Source organism: Oryzias latipes, chromosome 2 (assembly GCF_002234675.1).
Source record: "Oryzias latipes chromosome 2, ASM223467v1".
NCBI classification, from domain to species: Eukaryota; Metazoa; Chordata; class Actinopteri; order Beloniformes; family Adrianichthyidae; genus Oryzias; species Oryzias latipes.
The window spans coordinates 8,793,908-8,817,852 of NC_019860.2; the positions used below are offsets into that span (position 1 = coordinate 8,793,908).

Consider the following 23,945-nt stretch of genomic DNA (forward strand, 5'->3'; position numbering starts at 1 on the left):
GCACACAAACTGCTTCTCTGTGGTTCTGTCATCAGTCTGAGTGCAGCAGTGAGGTTCAGTAGAGCTCAAAAGAAACCTGCGAACTTTATTCTGGTTTTGTTGAGTCTCTTTGAGCTCTGCTTGAGTTTTTCTTTGGAGATCAAAGAACACAATGATTAAGAGTTTCACAGTTTACATATTTTGCAGAAACCACAGCAGTTCAGGGCCATGGGATTTCATTATCTTTGTCTGGACAAATCAAATATTTCAGTCTTTTTCCATTCACTCCCACTCTGAAAAGCACTGCTTTAAAGCTGAAGGACAGATAAAGGACTTTGTAACCCCTGTGCTATCCTAGGCTCTTTACCATTGGGATTTGGGTCATCTAGACCCACTAGACAGTGCTCTGAACCTTTCTTCTTCAATGATTTGTGATCTTCACTGGTGTCCATGGATTACATGAAATCTTTCCACCTTTATCCACCTTTGTCATGGTAGGGAGAACACATCAATGCAAAGGTGGGGTCATCTAAGATAGCACAAGGGTTAATCCTATTCTTCCTTAAAGCCTTCACAATATATTAAATAAGTTAGATATTGTCACTGCGTAAGGATGGGAATAAAGATTTAGATCATTTTTAGCATTTGTACAGCTGAAGCTCCCAGACTCTCAGCCCAGGAGTCATCTTTATGAAGTTAGTTCATCAGAATCACGGAAGTTCTAGATCATATAAATATTTGATTCTAAACGATTGATTTAAAGTTTTAAGGTAAATAAATAAAAGTGCTGACTCGGCACAGATCAAAGGACACACAAGTGATTTCCTGGAATGGAAAAAAAACTCACACATGATGTGATCTGGAACTGAGTTATTCAGTGAAATTCAGCTGAAATGAGGCCTCACCATTGGGTTTTTATTTTGATTTGTGGGACCACCAGTGGACCTGAAGGGCTCTGGAAGGGTCAAAGACTAAAATTAAATCTGATAAAAATGAGGGTCCCGTTCCATTTAAACTTTTGCAAGATAATAAAAGAACCTTAAAATAGTTGCACAAGCTGCAGCCGGTTGATATTATTTTTTTTCTTAATACCAGAAAGAAGAGCATTACAATAATCTATCCTAGAGGTTATAAAATCATGGATTCATATTTCAGCACTGACTTTGGAGAGACAGAATTCAACGATGGACACAAGAGCCCAGTACGATTTCTTGCAAGGAGAGCTGGAAACAGACAACACCTCTGCTCCAAGCATCTCTGTGGATGGATGTTTGTCCAACGTCTCATCTAAATTCAGAATTGGGTTGCCCTGGTTACATGAGGAGTGAAATATCTAAAGGATTCAACGTTGGTAGTTATCAGTATACTCGTTGATCTTCTCGCTGCAGCCACAGGAGTGTCAGTCTTTTTTATGTTTTAATCTGCTCGCATTCCAGACTATTCTTTCTAACCGGTTGAAGTGATCTTCTCTCCAGACTGCACACGGGAAAATCCAAACATAGCCAATTTAATTATGTAAGACAAACAAAAGTTAAATAGCAGTCATTAAAGAAGCAGTTACAATGATAATAAAGAAAATAAAGTATATACATCCAACATCATTGTAGTCCAAGATGTGCTGTTCTCCTAGCAACTTCAAACCCAGACCCGTCAAAATTGCCAGATGAAAAAGCCTGATTCATCACTCCAAACGTGCTTCCCCTGGTCTACAATCCAGTGGCGGCATGTTACACCACTGCACTAGGTGATGTGTGGTTTGGATGCAGCTACTCAGCCATGGAAACCCATTCCATGAAGCTCTCCGCCTACTTTACTTGGGCTAATCTGAAGGTAACAGGAAAATTGTAGCAATTGACTGTTGGGAACTTCTTTGCTCTATGCCACATGTGTCAAACTCAAGGCCCGGGGGCCAAATGTGGCCCTCCATGTTATTTTAGTTGGCCCGCAAGAGCATAAAAGCTTTTAATTTCTTAAAATAAAAATTTCCTTTAGTTGATAGCACTTATGTGTGGCTGCAGTTGTAATTATTCAATGTTTGCAGGTCTTATGTGTGTATGCAGAGAAATTGTCACCAAACCATCAGTTGGATGCAAGGCATTGGATACAACATATTTTGTAAAATGTTACACATGTAATACATGTTCTTTCCAGCTCAGTTTATGTTATTTTTCTTTATTCACCTGGATAGTTTGATCGTGGGTTTTAATAAGTGGAAAAAAAATTTAAGGATTTATGCTAGAGTAACATACAAACATGTGTTTTCGATGCAACTGTAATTGTCACTATAAAACGTTATAATAAATAAATAAACAGTTATTTTACATTAAGGAGTAGTTATGTTTATTTTTCATTACATTAAGTTATGTCTGGCCCTTTGAGGACAGCCACTATGCTGATGTGGCCCTCGGTGAAAATGAGTTTGACACCCCTGGTCTATGCTCTTCAGCACCTGCTCACCCCTCTCCTTCAGTTTACATGGCCTACCACTTCGTGGCTGAGTGCTTTTGTTCCCAAACTCTTCCATTTTGTTCTGATAGAGCTGACAGTTGACTGTGGAACATTTAGGAACAAGGAAATTTTACGACTGGATTTGTTGCACAGGTGGCATTCTATGACAGTTCCACGCTGGAATTCACTGAGCTCCTGATAGGTTTTGTCTTAGATCATTCCTGGTAATCTGTTTCTTTTCATTTCTTCTACAACTGTTCTGCACTCATCTCTCCTCATCTTTTCATTTGCTTTGCTGAGCCCAGGTACTTCACTTCTTCACGTCAGCTCTGGTCCAAGCAGATCATGTTCTTATCAGTTAGCTTGCAGTGAAAAAGAAATGAAGAAAACCACAAAACAATTTAGACCTCACATTTGATCTTAAAGATTGATCCTCAACTTTCTGTGTCTAACAGCTGTGCAACCGTTACTGAGCACCAGTTAGTGTTTTTTATTTTATGTTTTTACTTCAATTGTTATTTTTCTTCTTCAGTGACCTAGGGACTCTATAGTTTTGATAAATACATTTTCTTCTTTGTTTTTAAAAAAGCTTGCACTTTAATTTAAGTTATGTTGAATTATTTAAACGAAACTGTCATAACAAAATGTATTAGTACCGTATTTTCCGGAATATAAGTCGCACCGGAGTATAAGTCGCACCAGCCCAAAAATGCATTATAAAGTAGAAAAAAACACAGATAAGTCGCACTGGACTATAAGTCGCATTTTAACTTTCACAACCTTATATGACACAATCATAGCAGACTGTTTATCTAATAATTTCACAGTAATTTTTTCTCAAACTTCTTTATTTATTCCTTTCATGAAGCATCATTGGCCAACTAATACTCTGTTTTCATCCTGTTTTTGTAGAAACAGTTGTCATTTTAATTGCATTTCTGAATCTATGAAATCATTGGAAAATGGAATATTATGTTGTTAGCCTTCAAGATCTTACTGTAAAAAAAAGTTTGCTGATTCTCTGAGTCACTTAACATACTCTTAACACTTAACATACCTCATACATCAAATTGACCCAGGAACATCATCTCTGTTCCTCACAAATGAACATAACAGGAGGGTTAACAATGTATTTATTTCAATTTATTTCTAATATAAGTCGCTGCGGAGTATAAGTCGCACCCCTTGCCAAACTATGAAAAAAAGGGCGACTTATAGTCCGGAAAATACAGTATTTTTGCTTTGCTATTTGTCCATTTATTGCAAGTCACACCGTCCTCGCAGTTTCAAACACTGATTGTGCATATCCCATATTTTTCTCGTATTATCCTGATCACAAATTTACGGAGAGAAACATCTGTCTGTAAATTTGACAGAGACATCTCTGGTGTTAAAGTTTTAATGCTTAAAAGCTGGAAAAAAAACATAACTCTTAGGGTCGACAGTTAAATTAAAGTTTTCGGATTAATAAAAAAAAAAAAAAGTATTTTTCCAACTGAAATGGGGAGGGGTTGGGGTGAGATGAGAACTTCCTGTTCCAGTTAACAATGTCAGGGTGCTATCCTGTCTACAACCATGTCCTCTTGAACAAGAGACTTTCAAAAGAGGAAGAAACTTCTTTGACAAGAAAAGATGTAACCTTGATGATGGTGATGGCTTCTAACATTAATGGCACTTCAAACCTGAAATGTTTAATTGGTCAGAACTGTTTTTTTCTATGATTTCAGAAACAGTAAGTTGGATTTTGGTCAATAACTATGAAGGCTTTTTTAGGATATAAATGATTCTTCAAAAGGAGAAGCCTCACTACTCCCGTTTTAAAGCCGGCAGCAGGGCGGACACCTGTCTGAAGGGAATCGTTTATTATATTTACTACATTTAAAAGCTCAAACTAAAATGTTGCATCAGGGATGCGTGAGTCTAAAAGGTCGGTGGTTGGCTTTAAGTGGAAGAAAACTGGACCTCGGCACCATTGGAGCTATCCATCCGCACATTTTAGAGCCAGATAGCAGCTCAGACGAGGAAAACAAAGACTTTCATGGATCTATGTGTCTGCAGGTGGATGCAGTGAACAAACCTGCAATGTGTAGCTGAAGCTGCGGGTTCCAGCTGATATCCAGCAGTCTGCGCTGACGACAGAGCTCCTCCTCGTTCTGGACGATGGTTCCTTCAGCAGCAGAAAGTTGTTCTCTGACAGAACCTTCTTGAGGTTCTGAAGACATGGTTCCTGCTCCGATCTTCAGCTCCAACTCCCACAAACACCGCCGTCCTCTTCACTGCAGCTCCGATCGATCATCTGCTAGTCTCACAATCACAGCAATCCACGTTGTCTTTCCGTTCAACACTTCTTCACTCATTTACGACACTTTGGAAAATGCTGAGAGTTCCCACACGAACCACGTATCGTCCTTTCTGTCCAAAAACCTCACAAACGTCCCAACAAAACACCACCGTCCTCAACACAAGCTAACACTGCTAGCCTGCTAACAAGCTAACGCTGGTAGTCACAGAGGACATGCCTGTAGACAACAAGATGGCGCCCTGACATCCTTATGCGGAACTGGAAGTTCTAAAATGTCCATTACGAGGGATCTCCATCGCTGGTAGATGTATTGTCGTAAGTCAGCTCGCCGATGATACAACTCTCTTTCTCAAAGACAGCTCACAAATTCCATTAGCAATAAATATAATTAAGTCTTTTTCCAGAGCATCCGGTCTTTCATTAAATTTGAAAAAATGTGAACTTCTCCCAATTAAATCCTGTGATTCGGATTCACTCTTTAATATTCCTGTAAAGACATCAGTCACATATCTTGGTAATAATATCAAAAACTGAAAATGATAGAGGTAATACTAACTTTTTTCCAATTATTGCTAAAATGAAAAAGAGGTTTAACCTCTGGCTCTTACGTGACCTTTCCATTAAAGGTCGAATTCTCCTCTCCAAGGTTGAAGGGCTCTCCAGAGTCATTTATGCCGCTCAGTCTCTTTATGTCAGCAACATCATTAGCAAAACTGTTGATAAACTGCTATGCGACTTTGTTTGGAAAAACCGAACTCATCATATAAGGAAATTTGTTCTAATGAATGATTATTCTAGTGGGGGGCTGAACTTCCTGGATTTCAGTACCTTAAATATGACTTTTAAAATTAATTGGATAAGAAAGTTTTTGAAAAATCCTAATTCTCTGTGGAACTTCATTCCCAATTATATTTTCTACCAGGTTGGTGGCCTCGACTTTTTACTGCTCTGCTCATACAAGCCCGACAAAGTGCCCATCAAACTGTCTTCATTCATAAACACGTTACTTGCTTGGTCCATGATTTATAAACATAATTTTTCTCCTCACAGGTTTTACATTTGAAACAATAGATATATTCTTTACAAAAACAAAACTATCTTTATCCAACAGTGGTTTGATAATAATATCTGATTAGTTAGTCAATTATTCAATCAACAAGGTCAACTTTACTCTTACACAGAATTCCTTCAGGTCTCCAAGATCCCTGTTTCTGTGAAGGACTTTTCAGTTGTTTTTGATGCCGTTTCCCTCAACCTCGCCTATCTTTATGAAGGAACTCCTACTCCATCTGCTCCCCAACCACAGCTTCATGTGACGGACACTGCTGTCGGAAAACTCTGCTTCTCTGCTTTGACAAATCAAAACAAAGCCATCCGAAGACTGTTCCAGCAGGAGCTAAAAACGGAATCCCCGGCCATAACTTTCTGGACTTCACTTCATGGTCAAATGTGTAGGGAAAAGGTTTGGCTTCTTCTTTCAAACAAATATCTTCTAAACAACAAAGTGAAAGAGGTTTCATTCAAGATCATTCATAGGTTTTATCCAACAAATCAGTATATGCAAAGGCTAAAAAGGGATATTGATAAAAACTGTTCTTTCTGTTCTCAGTTTGAGGAAACATTGGTGCATTTCTTTTGGACATGCAAGTACACTGAAAAAATATGGGACAAATTAACAAACTTGATAAAAACTCGAATTTATCCACATTTTACATTAACATGGAAAAACATCTTATTTGGTTATGTTAATTATGATATTACATTTTTATCTCAATTTTATTTAATAAATCTTCTGATTTTATTAACCAAGTATTATATTCACAAATCTAAATTCAGCAATAAAGCTCCCAATTTTCTTGATTTACTAGCCCAAGTTAGATGTAACTTACATTCCATGTCCCCCAGTACAAACACAGAAGCAATTAAAACGTATCACCTTGCTCAGCTTTATAATTTAATGTAAGTTTATTTTCTTGCTTGTATATCCCTTGGCGTTTACTTTGAACATTTGATGTACATTTTATTGTTCCTTGTTCTTTTGCTGTATGTCACCTTTGTTCTGAATCCATAAAAAAAGGAAGTCCTAAAATACTTTTTTCAAACAAAAAAAAACTACTAATTTAGCAGGATCCTAAAAGTTCTTATTTATTTCTGTTTTGAGCTTTTATTCTCGTCTCTGTAAAAACCTGGTATGATGATGATTATAATTTGTTACTTTGATGACGTCAGAACTCATAAAGTTTAGCCGAATTTTGTTTCACCCCTTTAGATTTCCTTTCTTTTTTTATTCATTTATTTCCTGTTTAAACCGTTTCAAAAATACGGCAAGCATTTTGAACAGTATTGAGAATCAATTAAGCCTTTTTTACGTTTCATTTCTAATAAAATGTGTGCACGTGACCCGGAAGTTACAGCACGAGGCGCTGGTAGCGTTAACTTATGTTCAGACGACGACGGCGGTGTTTGTGGGAGTTGGAGCTGAAGTTCGGTGGGAACGATGTCTTCAGAACCTCAGGAAGGTTCTGTCAGCGAACAACTTTCTGCTGAAGAAATCCTCCGACTCTGTGAAGAAACCATCGTCCAGTACGAGGAGGAGCTCCGCCGTCAGCGCAGACTGCTGGATGTCGTCAGGACACCGCAGCTTCACCTCCACCCTATAGGTATGTTAATACCACCCACTTGCAGACGAATAGATCCGTGATTGCTCCAATATTATTTGCCATTTATGTTTTACCGCTAATGTTAGCTTGGGGTTATAAGGAGGCTGTGAGTTAATAAATGGCTAGAGACGCAACCGCTGTGCAATATACGTAATAATATAGCGACGCCGCCATGGCGGCGCTCTCTGGTCTAAATGGCGTTTTTGCAAGACGGAATGTTCTTGTTTTTGTAAATTTCCTTCGCACAGTTCGGAAGCTATTCGGATATAATAGCCGCGAGTTTCTGCTTCGAGCAAACTACGAATTTGCAGCTGAACCCCGCGGACTTCTTCTTGCTCCGGAGGCCTGGACAGAATCCCCGCCCCCCACGACTGCATGTCCCCCACACTGGACGCGCCACATGCGGCGGGCGAGAGAAAACAGAAGAGGGGAAAACGCGGTGGCATTCCAGCTAGGCTAGCGGCCAACCCGTTCAAGCTAGCGATCCCCTCCATCATTCTGTCAAATGTTCGCTCTCTGGATAACAAACTGGACTACATTCTGCGGTCCAGTCTGACTCAGAGGTGGGCTGTTGTGTTTTTGTGTTCACCGAAACTTGGCTAAATAACAGCATCGCGGACAATGATATTCAACTTTAAAAAACAAAACAACTTTATTGTTCAAAACAAATAGAACAAATATGTATGACATGAACAATAGTCATAACAACGACAATGTCAGGGGATGGTACATTTATTACAAAAGAAAGATTACAGATGCTATGGATTGAAAATATTCAAAGACAGTTTTCATAAATATGTATGGCCTTTTTGTTTAAGCTATTAGAGATGGTATGTAAATAAGATTCTAATTCTTTAATTATTACAGGGGAAAAAAGCAATATTATTCAACTCGACCACCTTAAATGTAGGGACCACAAGCCACAAATTTCTAAGGTCCAGAGATAAATGTTTGTGGTCCCAAATGATAGTTTCCAATTCCGAACACAGAAATGCACAATCTAGCCCAATAGACCTAAAATTGAACAAGTTATTAATATTTTATGTCTAGCTGATCGCCTTTGTTTTGCGGCTAAAAACAATGGGAAAACTAGGTTATCACAGCGAGACATATCAAGGACTTTTGGTCTTTTTTAATACCACATCGTCCCTATCTGTGCTCTAAACACCATCAATTTGTAACATGACATGGTAAAAGGGATTCCGAAGGTATTCATCTTTTTTAGAAATTGTTCATTTAATGTTTTAACATGCTTCAAGTCCTCTGGCTGCTGTTTATTATGCCGTATTAAGGGCTTGAACCTGTGATTCGCGCCTTACCGCGCTTACTTACAATGTTCGTCATGATGTCGTATGAAAGACTCGGGTCTGCAACAACGAATGCCGCCCGATGCCATTCCTCAATGTTTAGGGCAGGGGTCCTCATTACGGCGATCACGATCTAATTTATGTTGTACCTTTTATGAAGCTGTGAAATCATTCCAAACTCATGAAAAAGCTCCCGTTGGCTCACAAATGTCCGCTAAGTCCACTGTAACTTGTTCCGAATCTAAATCAAAGTATGAGCTATCCCAGGAAGCAGCGCTACACATACATTAACACTGTACATTTTCCAATGTGGAAACCAAGTTCTTCAATGGTGAAGTGAACATACGCAGTGACACCTTTTGTGGTACTTACTCTGATTATTACAAAAATAAGACCCAAGCTACGGTATTAAGATTTTTGTACAAAGTGCAACAGATGAGTGACATTTCAAACTTTTCTAAAAAGAAAAATGTTACTACTGTGGGGCAAAAAAGTATTTTTAATCAGTTATCAATTGTACAAGTTCTCCCACTTAGAAAATTGAAAGAGGCCTGTAATTTTCATCATTGGTATACCTCAATTGTCAGAGGCAAAATCCAAAAAAAAAAAAAAAAAAGAATAAAAGAAAATCACATCGTCTTTTTTTTTTAAAGAATTTATTTGTAAATCATAGTATAAAATAAGTATTTGGTCAGTTATAAAAGTTCAAGTCTATACCTTGTTATATATCCTTTGTTGGCAATGTCAGCATTCAAATATTTTCTGTAAGTCTTCAGTTGCTGGTATTTTGGCCCACTCCTCCATGCAGATCTCCTCGAGAGCAGTGATGTTTTGGGGCTGTAGCTGGGCAACACAGACTTTCAACTCACTCAAAAGATCTCGAAGAATAGACGTTGAAGTGTGTCTTACAAAGCCACTCCTTTGTTACCCAGGCAGTGTGTTTTGGGTTTGTCATGCTGAAAGACCCAGACATGTTTCATTCTCAATGCCCTTCCTGATAGGTTTTCACTCAAAATCTGACAATGCATTGCCCCATTCTTTTTTTCCTTTACATGGATCAGTCCTTATCTCTTTGCTAAAAAAACGGCCCTAAAGCATGATGTTACTACCTCCATGCTTTATAGTAGGTATGGTGTTCTTTGGATGCAACTCTGCATTCTTTCTCCTCCAAACACGACAAGTTCTTACCAAAAAGTTCTATTACATGTACTGGCTGTAGCAGGGTGACACATCTGGAACTGCAGGACTTGAGTCCCTGGCGGTGTAGTGTATTACAGATGGTAGCCTTTGTTACCAGGGTGCTGGGACCCCAAGGGGTGCCAAAACATCCTAAAAAAGCCCTGCAGAATTTTGGACCAAACCCATCTGGATCCAGCGCCTTGCAATTGGGGAAGGATTTAATACAAAGGTGTCAAACTCATTTTCACTGAGGGCCACATCAGCATAGCGGCTGTCCTCAAAGGGCCAGATTAGGGTTGGGCGATGTCCCTTAAATTGGCCGTTGACGATGTTTGCTGTCAACTATCGGGATGGACGATGACATCGTTGGGGGGGGGGGGGGTATTTTTACATTTTTCGTTCTTATATAACTGCTATTCGTTTTTCAATTTTCATTTTATTTCCCAACTAATGACTAATCCGCGATGATCCTGTATAAACTGAGGGAAGTGACTTTAACAAAAAAAGTAACAAACAAAATGGAAAAGAAGTAGTCCGCTCCCGCACTTCACTAGTGAAGTGGACCGGCGGAGCGTGGACTTACAGCTTTGTGTTTGAGGGGAAGGGGGGGGGGGGGGTGTTTTGTTACATGAGCGCTATGTGTGGGAGATTTAAGACTGCGATCCGTCCCGCAGCTCTAGGGGTACAAGCAACCGAACTCAGAACCGGGTCTAAAAGTGTGTGTGTGTCTGAGCACAGCTCAGATAGTCAGCACACACAGCGGTTTGAGCTTCAAAGCAGAAATGTCGCTCAGTCCTTAGAAAACATTCAAACAATCACGCGGATTTGTGTTTCCAGTCGTGTCCCGACTAAATAAAGGCTGATGTTATTCTTACATGTTTACGTGCAGCCAGCAAGCAGCACCACCCAAAGCTAATGTTGTTAGCCCGTGTTAGCATACTGCTAATCCTGGCTTCGTTCAGAAAAAGCGCTGACCACACGGATTAAAATTCAAATGATGAGCGAACAGGTGTTTCATAATAACCGTAACATTATTAAAAGCACGTTTAGAAGATCATCTCGTATTTTACCGAGCTGACATGTCAATGTATATAGCCGATCGGCGCTGTTTAACATTGTTTTGTATTGAATTGTTACATTCAATAAAGTTTGGGGGGAAAAAAGCCGCTCGGCGGAATTTATATCCTTCCGGTTTTCAAACCCTACTGCGCATGTGTGAATGATTTATTCCGACGGAAAGTGTGACCTTAGTGAACGTTTTTATATTCTGAAAACATTTTTCTGGGCCCATGTACACGGTTGGATTCTAATCCGACCATGTACATGGATGATATCGTCCATCGCCACAACCCTAAGCCAGATAGAACTTATGTAACATGAAACATGTAACTAAATGTAATGAAAAATAAAATAACTACTAACTAAAAATAAACTAACTACATCTGCATGTAACTACTCCCTGACGTTAAAAAAAATCATTTATTTTAAGTTTTTGAAGTGACAATTACAGTTGCATAGAAAACATATGTTTGCTTGTTACTAGGGCTGGGCGATATGGCCATTCTTTATTCGATTTCAGACCCCCCCCCCCCTCCCCATTTTTCTTTTTTTAATCCCCGCTGTCAGGGTTTTGACTTTTTCCTTAATAAAGAGAAGAACCACACGGGAGATGAGAATTTTTACTAGACTTCTGCAGAAGGAGAATCGGTCTGTGACAGCGCGAACTGTCACAAGCCGCGTTTACATGGGCAAAAGTAATCGGAATGAACGCCTGATCGGAAAGAAAATGCGTCATGTAAACGCGCCGTTCGGAATACTCTGCCCCGGTCAGACTCATTCGGATCAGAATTTCTTTCCGATCGAGATAGGTGGGTTATACCGATCGTTTATCCGATCGTGGAGCATGTAAACGGTCATTCCGATCGTGTGTCACTGCTGCTCTGGTTTACGTCACGCATAGACGGTGTTTCGCTGAGAGAAAGCTCTGCGGACACCCCGTGAAAAGCGCCGCTCCGCTCTCGCCCCGCTGGCTCTCCCCTCTCTTACACCCCTCACGGGGGAGATTCGGAGGAGGAGCGCTCACTCGGTCCACTGGCACCCGAGTGAGCAGAGCAGCTGGATTAATAATGTTGTGTCGGGGGGGGGGGGTTACGTGTGCGTTTTGTTGTTTTGTTATGTGTGGGAGAATTCAGACTGCGAGCCGTCCCGCCGCTCTGGGTTAGCGGCTGCAGGACTCAGGAGGAACCGTGTTTGAACAGAGCTCGGGCCGCTAGCTCACAGAGTGGCTTTGGGGCGGTCTGTGTGAACTTTCAGAGCAGAAATAAAAGTCGCTCAGTCCTTAGAAAGCTGCAGATTGCTGCGTTTCTCGCACGGTCCTGGATTTTGTGTCCATCCATCAGGCTAATGATGTTAGCCCGTGTTAGTCTGTCCTAAGCTTTCGTCCAGCTTAATTCTTCCACAAAAAAAGCACTGACCACACAGATTAAATATAACGATGAGCGAACAGGCAATTCATAATATTCATGACATTAATAAAAGCACGTTTGGAAGATCGTCTCGTATGTTACCGAGCTGCTGCATAAATGTCTGTGGAAGCGGTTTGTTTACAACAGGACCTATATCCGCATCCGGGTGATTTTTACACTACTGCGCATGCCCAAATGATTCATTCCGAACGAGAGTATGAGCCATGGGAACGTTTGTTCTAATCGGAAAGAGGTTTTCTGATCCCATGTGCACTGGTGAAGTTTAACCCGACCATTGATCCGATCAAGATATTCTGCCCATGTAACCGCGGCTACAGAGGAGTTCTGCCATCCTAGTGCATGGAGCCTTCTTTTATTGAAAACTGAAGGTTGCAGACATGAATGTGGGTCATTTAATCAGAAACAACAGGAACATCATATTCTTGTATAATCAGAACTTTTCACGTCATTGTTTTCTTACTGAAAAGATATAAATGAGACAATCACATTATGGATTATTGTATGCAAGCAAATGATAATTATATAACTAACACCCGCACTACTTAAGGAAAGCAATAAACAAACGGCAGACTTTAAAGCAAATTTTGCTTTGATTTAATCAAACGCAAAACAAATATAACCCCCATTTCTGGGATGAATTATAAATAAATGAACGCACTCGTGGAATCAAAGTTAAGTATAAGATTTTTCTTCTTCTCACATCCTTTTGGACTTATGTTGTTTATATAATTTTTGTCTTGTTTTTGTCTTATTTTGTTATTCTACACTTGTTTTCACTTGTCCAAAATAAAAAGGTTACTTACTTTCTTAAAGTCCCAGCTGTGTTTTAGGTCCCGCTTTGTAATCTGGACTAAAAGGAGACAAACATTCACCTTGAGAGTAGCACCATTTTCTAAAGGATTAACAATACAGCTCATATCTGGGGGCTAAGGTTTTGAGTAAATTAATAAACCCCGTCTTCTCCATGGAGAAGATGATGAAGCAGGAGCAGTCGCGGTCAGAACCCCCCGCCGGCCTCCGACCTCAAAATCCTCTGCCGCCGCAGGTGTTGCAGATGAATATACCGGTACAAGTAATAATTACAACGCAGTATTCTTTATTAAAAAAATAACAGTACAACTAACTATCTAACTAATGAATTAACTATTTAGACGTTGTAGAATGAGTGTGTGTGTCTGGGCGCTTGCGTAAGAGGTATGAGCGCATGCCATGCGAGTGCGCGTGACAGCCCTTTACTGCGATGGGCTTTAGGCAAATTGTGGGTTCTCTTCCTCCACGTCTGTGGCAGTAAACCCACACCAGTTCCAAACAACAGATGATTTTATTCCTTTTTTGGGAACAAACTTCCCACTCTCACCGGTAGCCATGCCGTCGCTTGCTGTTTCGTGTGTGCTATGATGTTGTTGTTTGTCGCTTGCCATGCCATGAGAAACTAGCGCTACGGAAGCTCTGAGGGGCCAAAAATGCGCCATTACACAAGAACTCGATTTATTATTGTTGAAATCGCCGGGAACAAAAAATTCGAATTAATTCATTCAATCCATTTATCGCCCAGACCTACTTGTTACTCTAGCATAAATCTTTTTAAATTGTCCGCTTATTAAAACCCACATATCTCCCTTAATGAAGGATCTAGCTGTCCAAGTTAATAAAGAAAAATAACATAAAACTAAGCTAGAAAGAACATGTATTACGTGTGTAACATTTTACAAAAAAAGGCTGCACACAGTCTGTATCCAACGGATGGTTTGATGACAATAATTTGTCTGCATGTACACATAAGACCTGCAAAGATTGAATAATTACAACAGCAGCTACACATAAATGATAGTAATTGACTTAATAAAAATGTTATTATAAGAAGCTAAAAAAAATTATGCTCTCGCCGCCCACATAAAATGACATTCGGCCCCCGGGCTTTGAGTTTGACACACGTTATTTAATAGCTTCTTTCAGTGTCCAGATTTTCTGTTTTGATTGCCTCTAGTTTTGGGAAGTTGAGTTTATCAAAAGAAAAAATAAATATTCATCCTGTGTTGCAGTTGACTTGGAAGTGCAGATATCTGTGTAGAATTTTCAAAATTCCTCATTAATGTCTTTAATTTTAAGCAATTGGCCAGATTTGGATTTTTTTATGAATAGCTCTTTGCTTTTTGTCCCTTCAGTTGTCTGTCCAGGTGTCGGGTTTTGTGGCTTGTCTCATTCAAAATGTTTCCCTTTAATTTTTAAAACTGTTTCACTAATTTGATCCCCCAGTATGGCATTATATTCATATTTTAGCTTTATAAAATTATTGAAATCTGATTACAGCATTGAATTTCGTTACATCTCATCCAGGGATCACCAACCTTTTTGAAACTGGGAGCTACTTCATTCACCAACTGAGTCATACGAAGGGCTACAAGTTTGATTAGCTCTCCCGAAATTGTATATTTGCTCAGTTTGCCTTTAGTTACTTATTAATATTGATAAATGATACTCATGTGAAAAGATTCATCAGTTAAATTTAGGCCTGCACAATATACCGCAAATTTATCGTTATCGCAACATCAAGCTGTGCAATATGAATACCGCAAAAGATGGCGAAAATCGCAATAAGTGGTTACCTTAAATGTGCTAAAACAATCTCATGGCAGCTTGAAATATTGAACAAATGAAATAAATCCCTTTATGCATTTAACCAATCGGAAGGACCCGTTTACGTTGTTGATCAGTCAGATGAGCCATTTTATGTTTGACGTTTGCCTCCTACGTCGACAAGGGTCATTTGGAGTATAATTTTTAAATTGTTGCAGTGAAATGGAAATTATTTTTTTGGTTGTTTTGCTATCTGTTTATATACCGCAAATTATATCGTTATCGCAATATTAATCAGCAATATTGCATATCGTGAGTTTTCTTCATATCGTGCAGCCCTAGTTAAATCATTGTTTTTCAACCAGTGTGCTGTGGGAGATGGTCAGGTGTGCTGTGGTAAATTGCCCTCATAAACTGATCTAAAAACATTTCCCATCTTCAGGATATCAGCTCTGTGTTCATCCAAACGGGGCCCTGTTAAAACACTGAGTAGTTAGGAATATGAAAGATTGTAAAATACTTTTTTCTTTGTTTTTATTTGATTCTATTAAAGACATTTTGTTTAGAATGACGGTACCACGATTTAGCCGCAGCTTAAGCTCTGTTTTTTGAAAAGTCCCGTCCCTTTAACTGTCTCCACCAATCATTCTTGGATTCTTAATCACACGTCATCAGTCTGATCAATCAGAAGTGGTTAAAGTCTTCACTTCCTTGTTCCGATTTAGCTCGTAAAGTGTTTCAGTTCAAACAAAAATACCAGCTAATGCTCGTCTTTAGCGGTGTAGCTTTCCGTGGGATCCGGTGTCAGACCGTGGAACAAGTCAACAAAACAATGAAGCTCAGAGAAACGATTTCCAGCCGTTTTCACAGTACATCTTCCATGATGCATTGGATTAAAGTGACAGCGTCTCAGCGCACAATGGCTACGTTCACACTGCAGGGCTTAATGCTCAATTCAGATTTTTTTATAAAATCTGATGTTTTTTTGCAAGACCGTTCACATTTCCTAGTAAATCCGAACTTTTGTGATCTCCAGTGTGACCGTGACACGACCCAATCGAGTCCCGCATGCGCAGAAGAGTACTCAACGGCGAACGACGTCACTCGATGTTTGCGGAAGTAGCTAACGTTAGCAATGGATGTCAACAGCAGTGTTGTCAACAGTGGAGCTCTTTTGCATTTTTACATTTATTTTCACAAAGGAGCAGCACAATTATAATCTTCTCATTTTAAAAAGGCATTTGGAGCCGGGATCGTCTGTACCCACTGTTGTGGAATGTGGATGTTTATGTGCTGGGGCCGTGCGCGTGTGTGTCTGTGAATGTGTAAGAAGAGAAGAAGAGCACGTGCAGCGAGGTGGGAATGAGGGGGGCAGTGGGGGGCGCATTCATGTTGTGTGTTATGGAGGAAGGAGAACGGTAATAGAAGAAGGTTTCCCCATGAATAAATGCTTTTGACTCTTTATTAGCCCGCTTTGGAGAATATGAGTGTCTGAACGGGGAAGTGAACCCCCAGAGGAGGATCCGCCTTCGGCCCTGGAGAAGCCAGTCTCCCTCGCGCTTCTGACCACTGTCGGAACAACGTAATCGTGGGAAATGTTCAACACCTCGCTCGGCCATTTCGCTGGAAATCTTTTCAAAAACCGTCCGGTTGCGATAAGAGTCCTGAAGTTTGGCCTGAATAGAGCGATCACCCCAAATAATAATCCAATCGGTGACCTGCTTCTCTTCCACTGACTGGTCTCAGCAGCATCGTCCACCATGGTTGATGTTTACGTTCTCGTTCCCACCTACTTCAACGCAGATTGATGATGTTTGTAGTGTGTCGATGACGTACGATTCGGATTCAGGTGGCCTGGCCGGTCAGACGGCGGTCGCAATTGAAAAGATCGGAATCAGGACAGCATACCCAAGTGGCCTGGGTCGCATTTTAAAAGATTGGATCTGTGTCGTTCAGACTGTCATGAAAAGATCGGAATTGGGGCGCAAAGGGGCAAAAAAATCGGAATTGGGTCGTTTCAGCCTGCAGTGTGAACGTAGCCAATGAGTCTTCATGTTAAACGTCTTGAAACAACAACAAACACATATCTAACAGTTTTTAAATCTTCTAACTTAACTTTTATTACATCTTTTAGAAAAAACAGCTACAGCTTCCAGATTTTTCTGCCACAATTATCCCAAAAATCCATCTGAGATTGTGTAGGGGGCTGTAGATCAATACAGACTGAGTTTCTAATTTTTTTTATTTTAATTTCTTTTATCTTTGGATGCTGGTGTGCCGCGGGATTTTTGTCAAGGTTAAAGTGTGTCAAGCCTAAAAAAACGTTGGAAAAACGCTGAGTTAAATGACAAGGCGGGAAACAGATATCAATATTGATCAAGCTCAGTAATTGTTACTTTTGCGGAAGATCCCTTACATCTCTACATTTCATAGGAAAAAATGTCCAATTTTTACTATGTTCCACCATGTTTATCAATTATGTAATGGTAAAGAAAAATCAACTTACATATTTTTATATCTTGTCACATTTTGAACTAATGAACAAATCTGTAGCATTTTTAACCAAATTAAAACCGCTAGATGTCATGAACAGACTTTTAAATTAAACACATCTAGGGGTGTAACGGTAACGGTTTCAGTACGGCACTTTCAGTTTGGTTCACTCTTGTACCGTTTCGGTTTATTTTTTCCCCCCAGATATATTAACTTTGCCCCGAGGCAGAACTAATGTTACTCGCGGTATTCCGCCGAGACTCAATGGTTTCTGCATTGGCGTGCCTGTAGAACGGGTGGGGTGGGGTGCAGAGCGTGGCAGTGCGCAGCACAAGAGTGTGTGTGTGTAAGCACGCATTCAGTTTGTGTTGCTAAGTTATGTAGGGTCCAAACGGGGAAGGGAACCCCGAAGGAAGATCCACTTTCAACAGTCAGGAACCTCATTTCAGTTCAGGTTCAACAGCTATTGGGTGACGGAGGTGACAGTGCGCATGTCCACACGATCAGCATGGCTAATGGAGACGCTAGGACCCCCCACCCCCGCATCTCCTTACGGTCTCCTGTATGTGGGAAAACTTTGGCTTTGTTGTCAGCATCCATAAAGGGAAAAGACAATTGGATAAGTCGAATGTTGACACATCACCCGACTGTAACAATCGGGTCTACAAGAAAATAAATGTGCAAGTTAATTTTTCAGGCCGGTGTTAATTATTCAAAGTTTTTGGTTCCTGGCAGCTAATAGTTTTTCTTTTTTTACAAAACAGATCACCTACATAGGTTAATTTTATTTATAGTTATATAAAACCAGTAAATATATTTTGCAAGTCATTTTTTGCTGCCTTTTTTGTACCGAAAAAATGCCGAAAATAGATTGATAAAAGCTTTATTAATCTCCCAAAAGGAGAAATTTAGGTGTCCGACAGCAAAACGCACACAATAAAATAATAGGAAATAAAATAGCAGTTCATATCACGCAGATTTCTTAAACAGCCGTACCGAAGTCTGGGTCAGCTTTACAGTGAGCAATGTTTTAATGCGCACACGCGGCTGAAGAATGAAAAGAATTTAGAAGAATATGTTTCCACCCGCTTGGCATTTAGCAGGCTTTCAAAATTCTGTTCAAACTTATCGAACCGCTTGTTGTTGGACTGTAGATGTTTGTTTGATATTTTCTTCCAGATGGGTGGATGGTCATCCTTGTCCTCGACTTGCCTGTCAGACACCGAAGCCGGTTTTATCTTGCTGGGTTTAGAACAGCTAACTCTGGCCGTTGCTGTTGCCCTGATGGTTTGTGCATTCCTGTTGGACATATTTTGTCCAATTGTTAATTGAGGAAGGAAATGGGATTGTATGAAAACATGTTTAACAATATAATAAAGCAGTTGGAAGTTTAAATAGGTGATGATGATATGAATATATGTGGCGTGCCACAAGGAGCTCAGAAAACATGTCCTACTCCTTCTCCATCTCACTAGTGCCCCCCCCAAATCTGGTTTTAACATGCTCTTGCTAATCCTGTTTTGTAATACTATATCTTTCTTCATTGCAAGTAATTCAAGTTATAAACTGGCCAATCAAATGCTTCAGTAAAACCATGTGGTACTGCTGGCCCACACCTCAAACATTTAATTGACATATTCTCCCAAGCTTATTTTCAGTGAAAGCGGTGTGGACTTCAAACAAGCTCACTCCAGATTGGTAACATTAGTTTCTATAGAATTGTTGAAAAGGAAAGGTATTTTCTATGGTTGACGTCACACTGTCAGTCCAGTTCTCTTACACAGTCAATGGGAATGCGCCCCTTGAACATCGACAAACCAGTCCCCCAGCTGGTGACCAAGCCCCAAATAGCAGGGGGTACAGTAGCACAGAGAGTAGTCAATGTTTTTAAAGAAAGGTCAGAGACATAACATCATACTTTTGATGTTGACAAAGATCGCCTCGTGCTTAGCTGCCATTTCTGAAAGTGCAACTTTCGTCTATGCCTGCACAACAGCATCTGCTTTATTGTATTTCGCAAACAGACTAAAGCAATGCAGACTTTCTGCAATGAAAGGACAGTAACACTGATTTTGTTTGTGTTTTTTTTTGTTCATAATAGTGATTTATTAGTTTTGTCAGTCATTAGAGTGAAAATGTTGTAAATAGCTGTGGCATGAATTAAAGTCTCCTCCTACTGGAGATGGAAACAGGAGGTTTTTTTCTCCATACATACCTGCTGTTGCAAATTTGCATTAAAACATAAAACTGTCTATTTTATGAGCTATATTCAAATTAACTACTATATTTTCACGACCATAGGGCGCACCGGGCAATGGGGTGTGGTCACGGGGGATTTTTAAGTCTGACACATAAAAAAGGCGCACCAGTGTAGCAGCGCGGGTACGCTTACCCCCTTCGGACCCTCAGTCAGAGAGAATTGTTAAAAAAAAAAAGTACGTGATTTCTGAATGTTTCTTCATATTCTGTCTCTCACTGTGGAAATGCACCTGTGATGAAAAATTTAGACCCCTCCATGTTTTCTAAGTGGGAGAACTTGATAAATCACAGGGTGATCAAATGCTTAGATAAATGTTAGATAAATTGATTCTTCTGAGTTCTGGTAAATTGCCTGTCCGTCCTGGGGGAGGAACCCTCCTTCATGTGTACACCCCTGAGGTTTCTTTTGTTTATTCCAGAATCCATTTTTTTAATTAGGAGTTTTTCCATACCGCGAAGGAGGGCCTAAGGGAAGAGATGTCCAGTTTAGTTTAGTCTGTTTAGTTAGTTCAATTTAGTATTTTCCTATTAAATTCTATGCATTCATGATCCTTTTGATTTTGTTTTACTTTTTCAATTACTGATACGAAGCCATCGAGACGACTTTTGTTGTGAATTTTTGCGAATTTGTGAATATAAATAAAATTGATTTGAATTGACATGGTCACATGAGTCACTGCCATCCTAGTGGGCCCTGGCACTGTCTTTATTATGTTTTCTGCAGACAGATATGTCTGACGCATATTTGTGGATGAAGACCAATGCATTTCACCATTCTCTGACATGAATGTCTTGCTTGGAGGAACAGGATTAACTATTCCCTCATCTGGTTCAAAATCAGAACCATTAGAATCAGAATTTAGCTCAAGATAGTCTTCTTCTGGTCATGATCAGTGATGACTTCCAGAGCTTCCTGGACTGTCATCTTTCTGCTTCTGCTGCTCATTTTGTAAAGGTCTGCCTGTGTAATGTTAGGACTCCCATGCAGAGAATCTTTTATGTTTTGCCCCTCTCCTGTTGAGAGTCCACTGAATGTGGGTTAAGTTTTCCCGCGAGAACATAAATGGTTCCTGTCAAAAGTCATAACACCTATGCACCTGTATGTGTGTGTGTCTGTGTGTGATTGGGGTGAAATATGTCTCACAGCTGCAAAGAAAGGAATACTTAATAAGACATCCTTGTACCTCCAGTTTGACTGCTGGGTCAAATTGACCCGGACAATATCTATGTGATATAAACATGCAGGGGTGGTTGCATATATGTGAGATGAACCAAATTCATAATATATGTTGATTACTCTAATAATCCCAATTAATAAGAAGACACCTTCTTGTGTTTGTGTACTTGCAGTCCTCCCGTGGCATTATGTGACTGAGGAGGAATTCTCCAACCACGACAGGAACATCAGAGGGGAACAGGGAGAACCAGAACCTCCACAGATTAAAGAGGAACTGGAGGAACCAGAACCTCTACAGATTAAAGAAGAACTGGAGGAACTAGAACCTCCACATATTAAAGAAGAGATTGAAGAACTCTGCATCAGCCGAGATGAAGAACAGCTTGATCTGAAGCAGGAGACTGATAGCTTGATGGAGATTCCTTCTTATGAGATAAATGAGAACAGTGAAGCAGATCTAAGCAACCAGAAGAGCTTTGATAGTCCAGATGAAAACCCCACTTCAACTACAGATGAGGATATAGACCCACAGAACAGTGAACAGAGGATCCCAAGAGACTGTAAAAAATGCGGTAAAAGTTTTGATAACTTGTCTCAATTTAAATTTCACATGAAATTACATAAGAAAGGGAAGCATTTTGTTTGTGAAGTATGTAATAGAAGTTGTAGTAAAATAGCTAATCTTATAACACACATGAAAAGTCACACAGGAGAGAAGCCTTTTTCTTGTAAAGAGTGTGATAAAAGTTTTAGTCGGAATATAAATCTCCAAATACACATGAGAACTCACACAGGAGAGAAGCCTTATTCTTGTAAAGAATGTGATAAAAGTTTTAGTCTCAATTTGAATCTCAAAACACACATGAGAACTCATACAGGAGAAAAGCCTTTTTGTTGTATAGAATGTAAAAGAAGTTATAGGGATTTATCTAATTTCAAAAAACACATTAGAACTCACACAGGAGAAAAGCCCTTTTCTTGTAATGAATGTGACAAAAGTTTTAGTCGTAAATCTCATCTCAAATTACACATGAGAACTCATACAGGAGAGAAACCTTTTCATTGTAAAGAATGTGATACACATTTTAGTCGCATGGGTAATCTCAAAACACACATCAGAACTCATACAGGAGAGAAGCCTTTTTCTTGTGAGGAATGTGATTCAAGTTTTACTGACACATCTCGTCTAAAAAAACACATGAGAAAACACACCGGAGAGAAGCCTTTTACTTGTAAAGAATGTGATAAAAGTTTTAGTGACACGTGTAATCTGAAAAGACATATAAGAACTCATACAGGAGAGAGGCCTTTTTCTTGTAAATAATGTAATGTTTTTATGTTTTATCTAAGCTCAAAAAACACGAGAACTCTCACACACAAGACAAAAACGTAGTCCTTGTAAAGACTGATAGAAGTTTAAGTTGAATATATATATACTCTTAATTTACTCATGAGAACTCCTAAAGGAGATGAGCCTTTTTCTTAGAAAGGCTTTTGTTTCTACTCCTAATTTTAGGAAAGATAAGAAAACTTACCAGAGAACCTCTGCAGTAAAAGACATGAGAGGGAAATATGGTGAAACAGTAACTCTTTTCTTTTGATCAAGTAATAAACTATAATTTAATACAGAACTTGTACCTATAGATTGAATTTTTGTTTTATTTTCATAATTTTATCTGGGGGTAAAATTTGTCTCAAAAAATTAAAATATTTTGAAAAAAGTTTTTTTTGGTTGGTTGAATATCATTAATTATTTTCTTTTTTTCTATTATTTGTTTTTAAAGTTGCTTAGTTGATCATAGTTATGCTAGTTGTTTAAGTCTGTGTTACCATGACAAAACTCAAAATATTTTGTATACACCTCTAATTCTATCACTTTTTGTGTGATTTGTGAACATTTCATTTTGTTTTAAACTAAAACTGACTGCAGTTCCTATTTTCTTGAGTCGTGTTAGGAAGTTACCATTTGTGAAGAAAAAAAATGTTGCACTAAGGAGTCAAATAAAGAACCAGAATAGTGTATTTTGTCTGGTTTTTTGGGGATTCGTGTTTTTCCAAAGAGATTAGAACTGTTTGCTCATCTTAGTTCTCAGACCACTGGGATCAATTTTACCAAAAGGTGATCAGAGTGGAACTTCAAACTAAACTGAAATACGTATTTTCCCCTAAAAGTAAATAATTTTTATTTTTGAAAAAGTATCAACGTGGATAAAAGGTTGGAAAACACTGATAGACTGGATGAAAAAAATGCTGCCAAGAATGCAGAGCTATCTTTGTTTGTGAATGTTTTATTTTACTTTTAAATTAAGAGTTTATTTTTATTTAACATTGAGAGATATCAAGGTTTCATTTGTTTCATAAATCATTGACAGTTTGACCTTAATTGTTGATTTGCATAGCCTCCAAAAAAGTTTTAAAAATCTTACACTTACTGACGTCCTCCACCTTCTTTATTTCTGCTCTTTGCAACCTCACTGTTCCCCTTCAGTTCCTCTCATTTACACACACATACTCCTGACTTGCTGCAACTGACGTTACTTTCCTCTCCGGGAGCAAACGTCTGCTTCTCTAGATGTTCTGTCATCTCCAAACATCCTGGTGTACAGAGATTCCCTTCTAATTTAACTTTAACTGCCGTTCTGGCCATCACGATAGCAAACAAGTAGGGCTTAAAGCTGATCCTTGGTGCAGTCCCACCTCCCCCATTAACTCTTCTGTCACACCTATAAGACATCTCACTCATGTCTTATTCATGTCCTGCACAACTTGATCTTACTTCACTGCTACTCCAGACACATGGAACTGTGCACGACAGAACCACACTAAAGGATCTTAGAAAGGATGGTTTGAGCGAGGAGTGAAAAGAAGTGAAAGAAGCCATCATTGTCAAGAAGGATAAACCTTCTCTTAGTAAGAATGAGGGTCTCAGGTTTATTCTTCCATCCATCTACGGCAGTGTTCTGAAACCCAAACAAACTGAACCAGTTCCACCTGGGTTGTTAACAGCTGAAAGAGATGACCAGTTTGGGGAGGGAGTCACTGGCTCCCCAACCCCCAGCTGAGGACAAAGGACTCTTA

At 39.4% G+C, this 23,945-nt stretch overlaps 4 protein-coding genes across 7 annotated transcripts in view; 2 read left to right on the forward strand and 2 right to left on the reverse strand.

The window, feature by feature from the left end:
• Positions 1-23,945, reverse strand: part of LOC110013798 (gastrula zinc finger protein XlCGF28.1) — a 989,290-nt gene that overhangs the window by 730,385 nt on the left and 234,960 nt on the right. The window lies entirely within an intron of this gene.
• The window catches only part of LOC101169839 (NLR family CARD domain-containing protein 3), a 1,010,604-nt gene that overhangs the window by 599,090 nt on the left and 387,569 nt on the right, over positions 1-23,945 (forward strand). The gene's annotated exons all lie outside the window — the stretch shown is intronic.
• LOC105355408 (NACHT, LRR and PYD domains-containing protein 12-like) overlaps positions 1-23,945 on the reverse strand; it is a 768,227-nt gene that overhangs the window by 285,335 nt on the left and 458,947 nt on the right. The window lies entirely within an intron of this gene.
• On the forward strand, positions 4,759-22,887 carry LOC105355368 (gastrula zinc finger protein XlCGF57.1-like). The gene is made up of 2 exons (XM_011482238.3): positions 4,759-7,389; positions 21,041-22,887. The coding sequence occupies exons 1-2, from the start codon at positions 7,227-7,229 to the stop codon at positions 22,189-22,191; spliced, it is 1,314 nt and encodes a 437-aa protein (XP_011480540.1). The 5' UTR covers positions 4,759-7,226; the 3' UTR covers positions 22,192-22,887.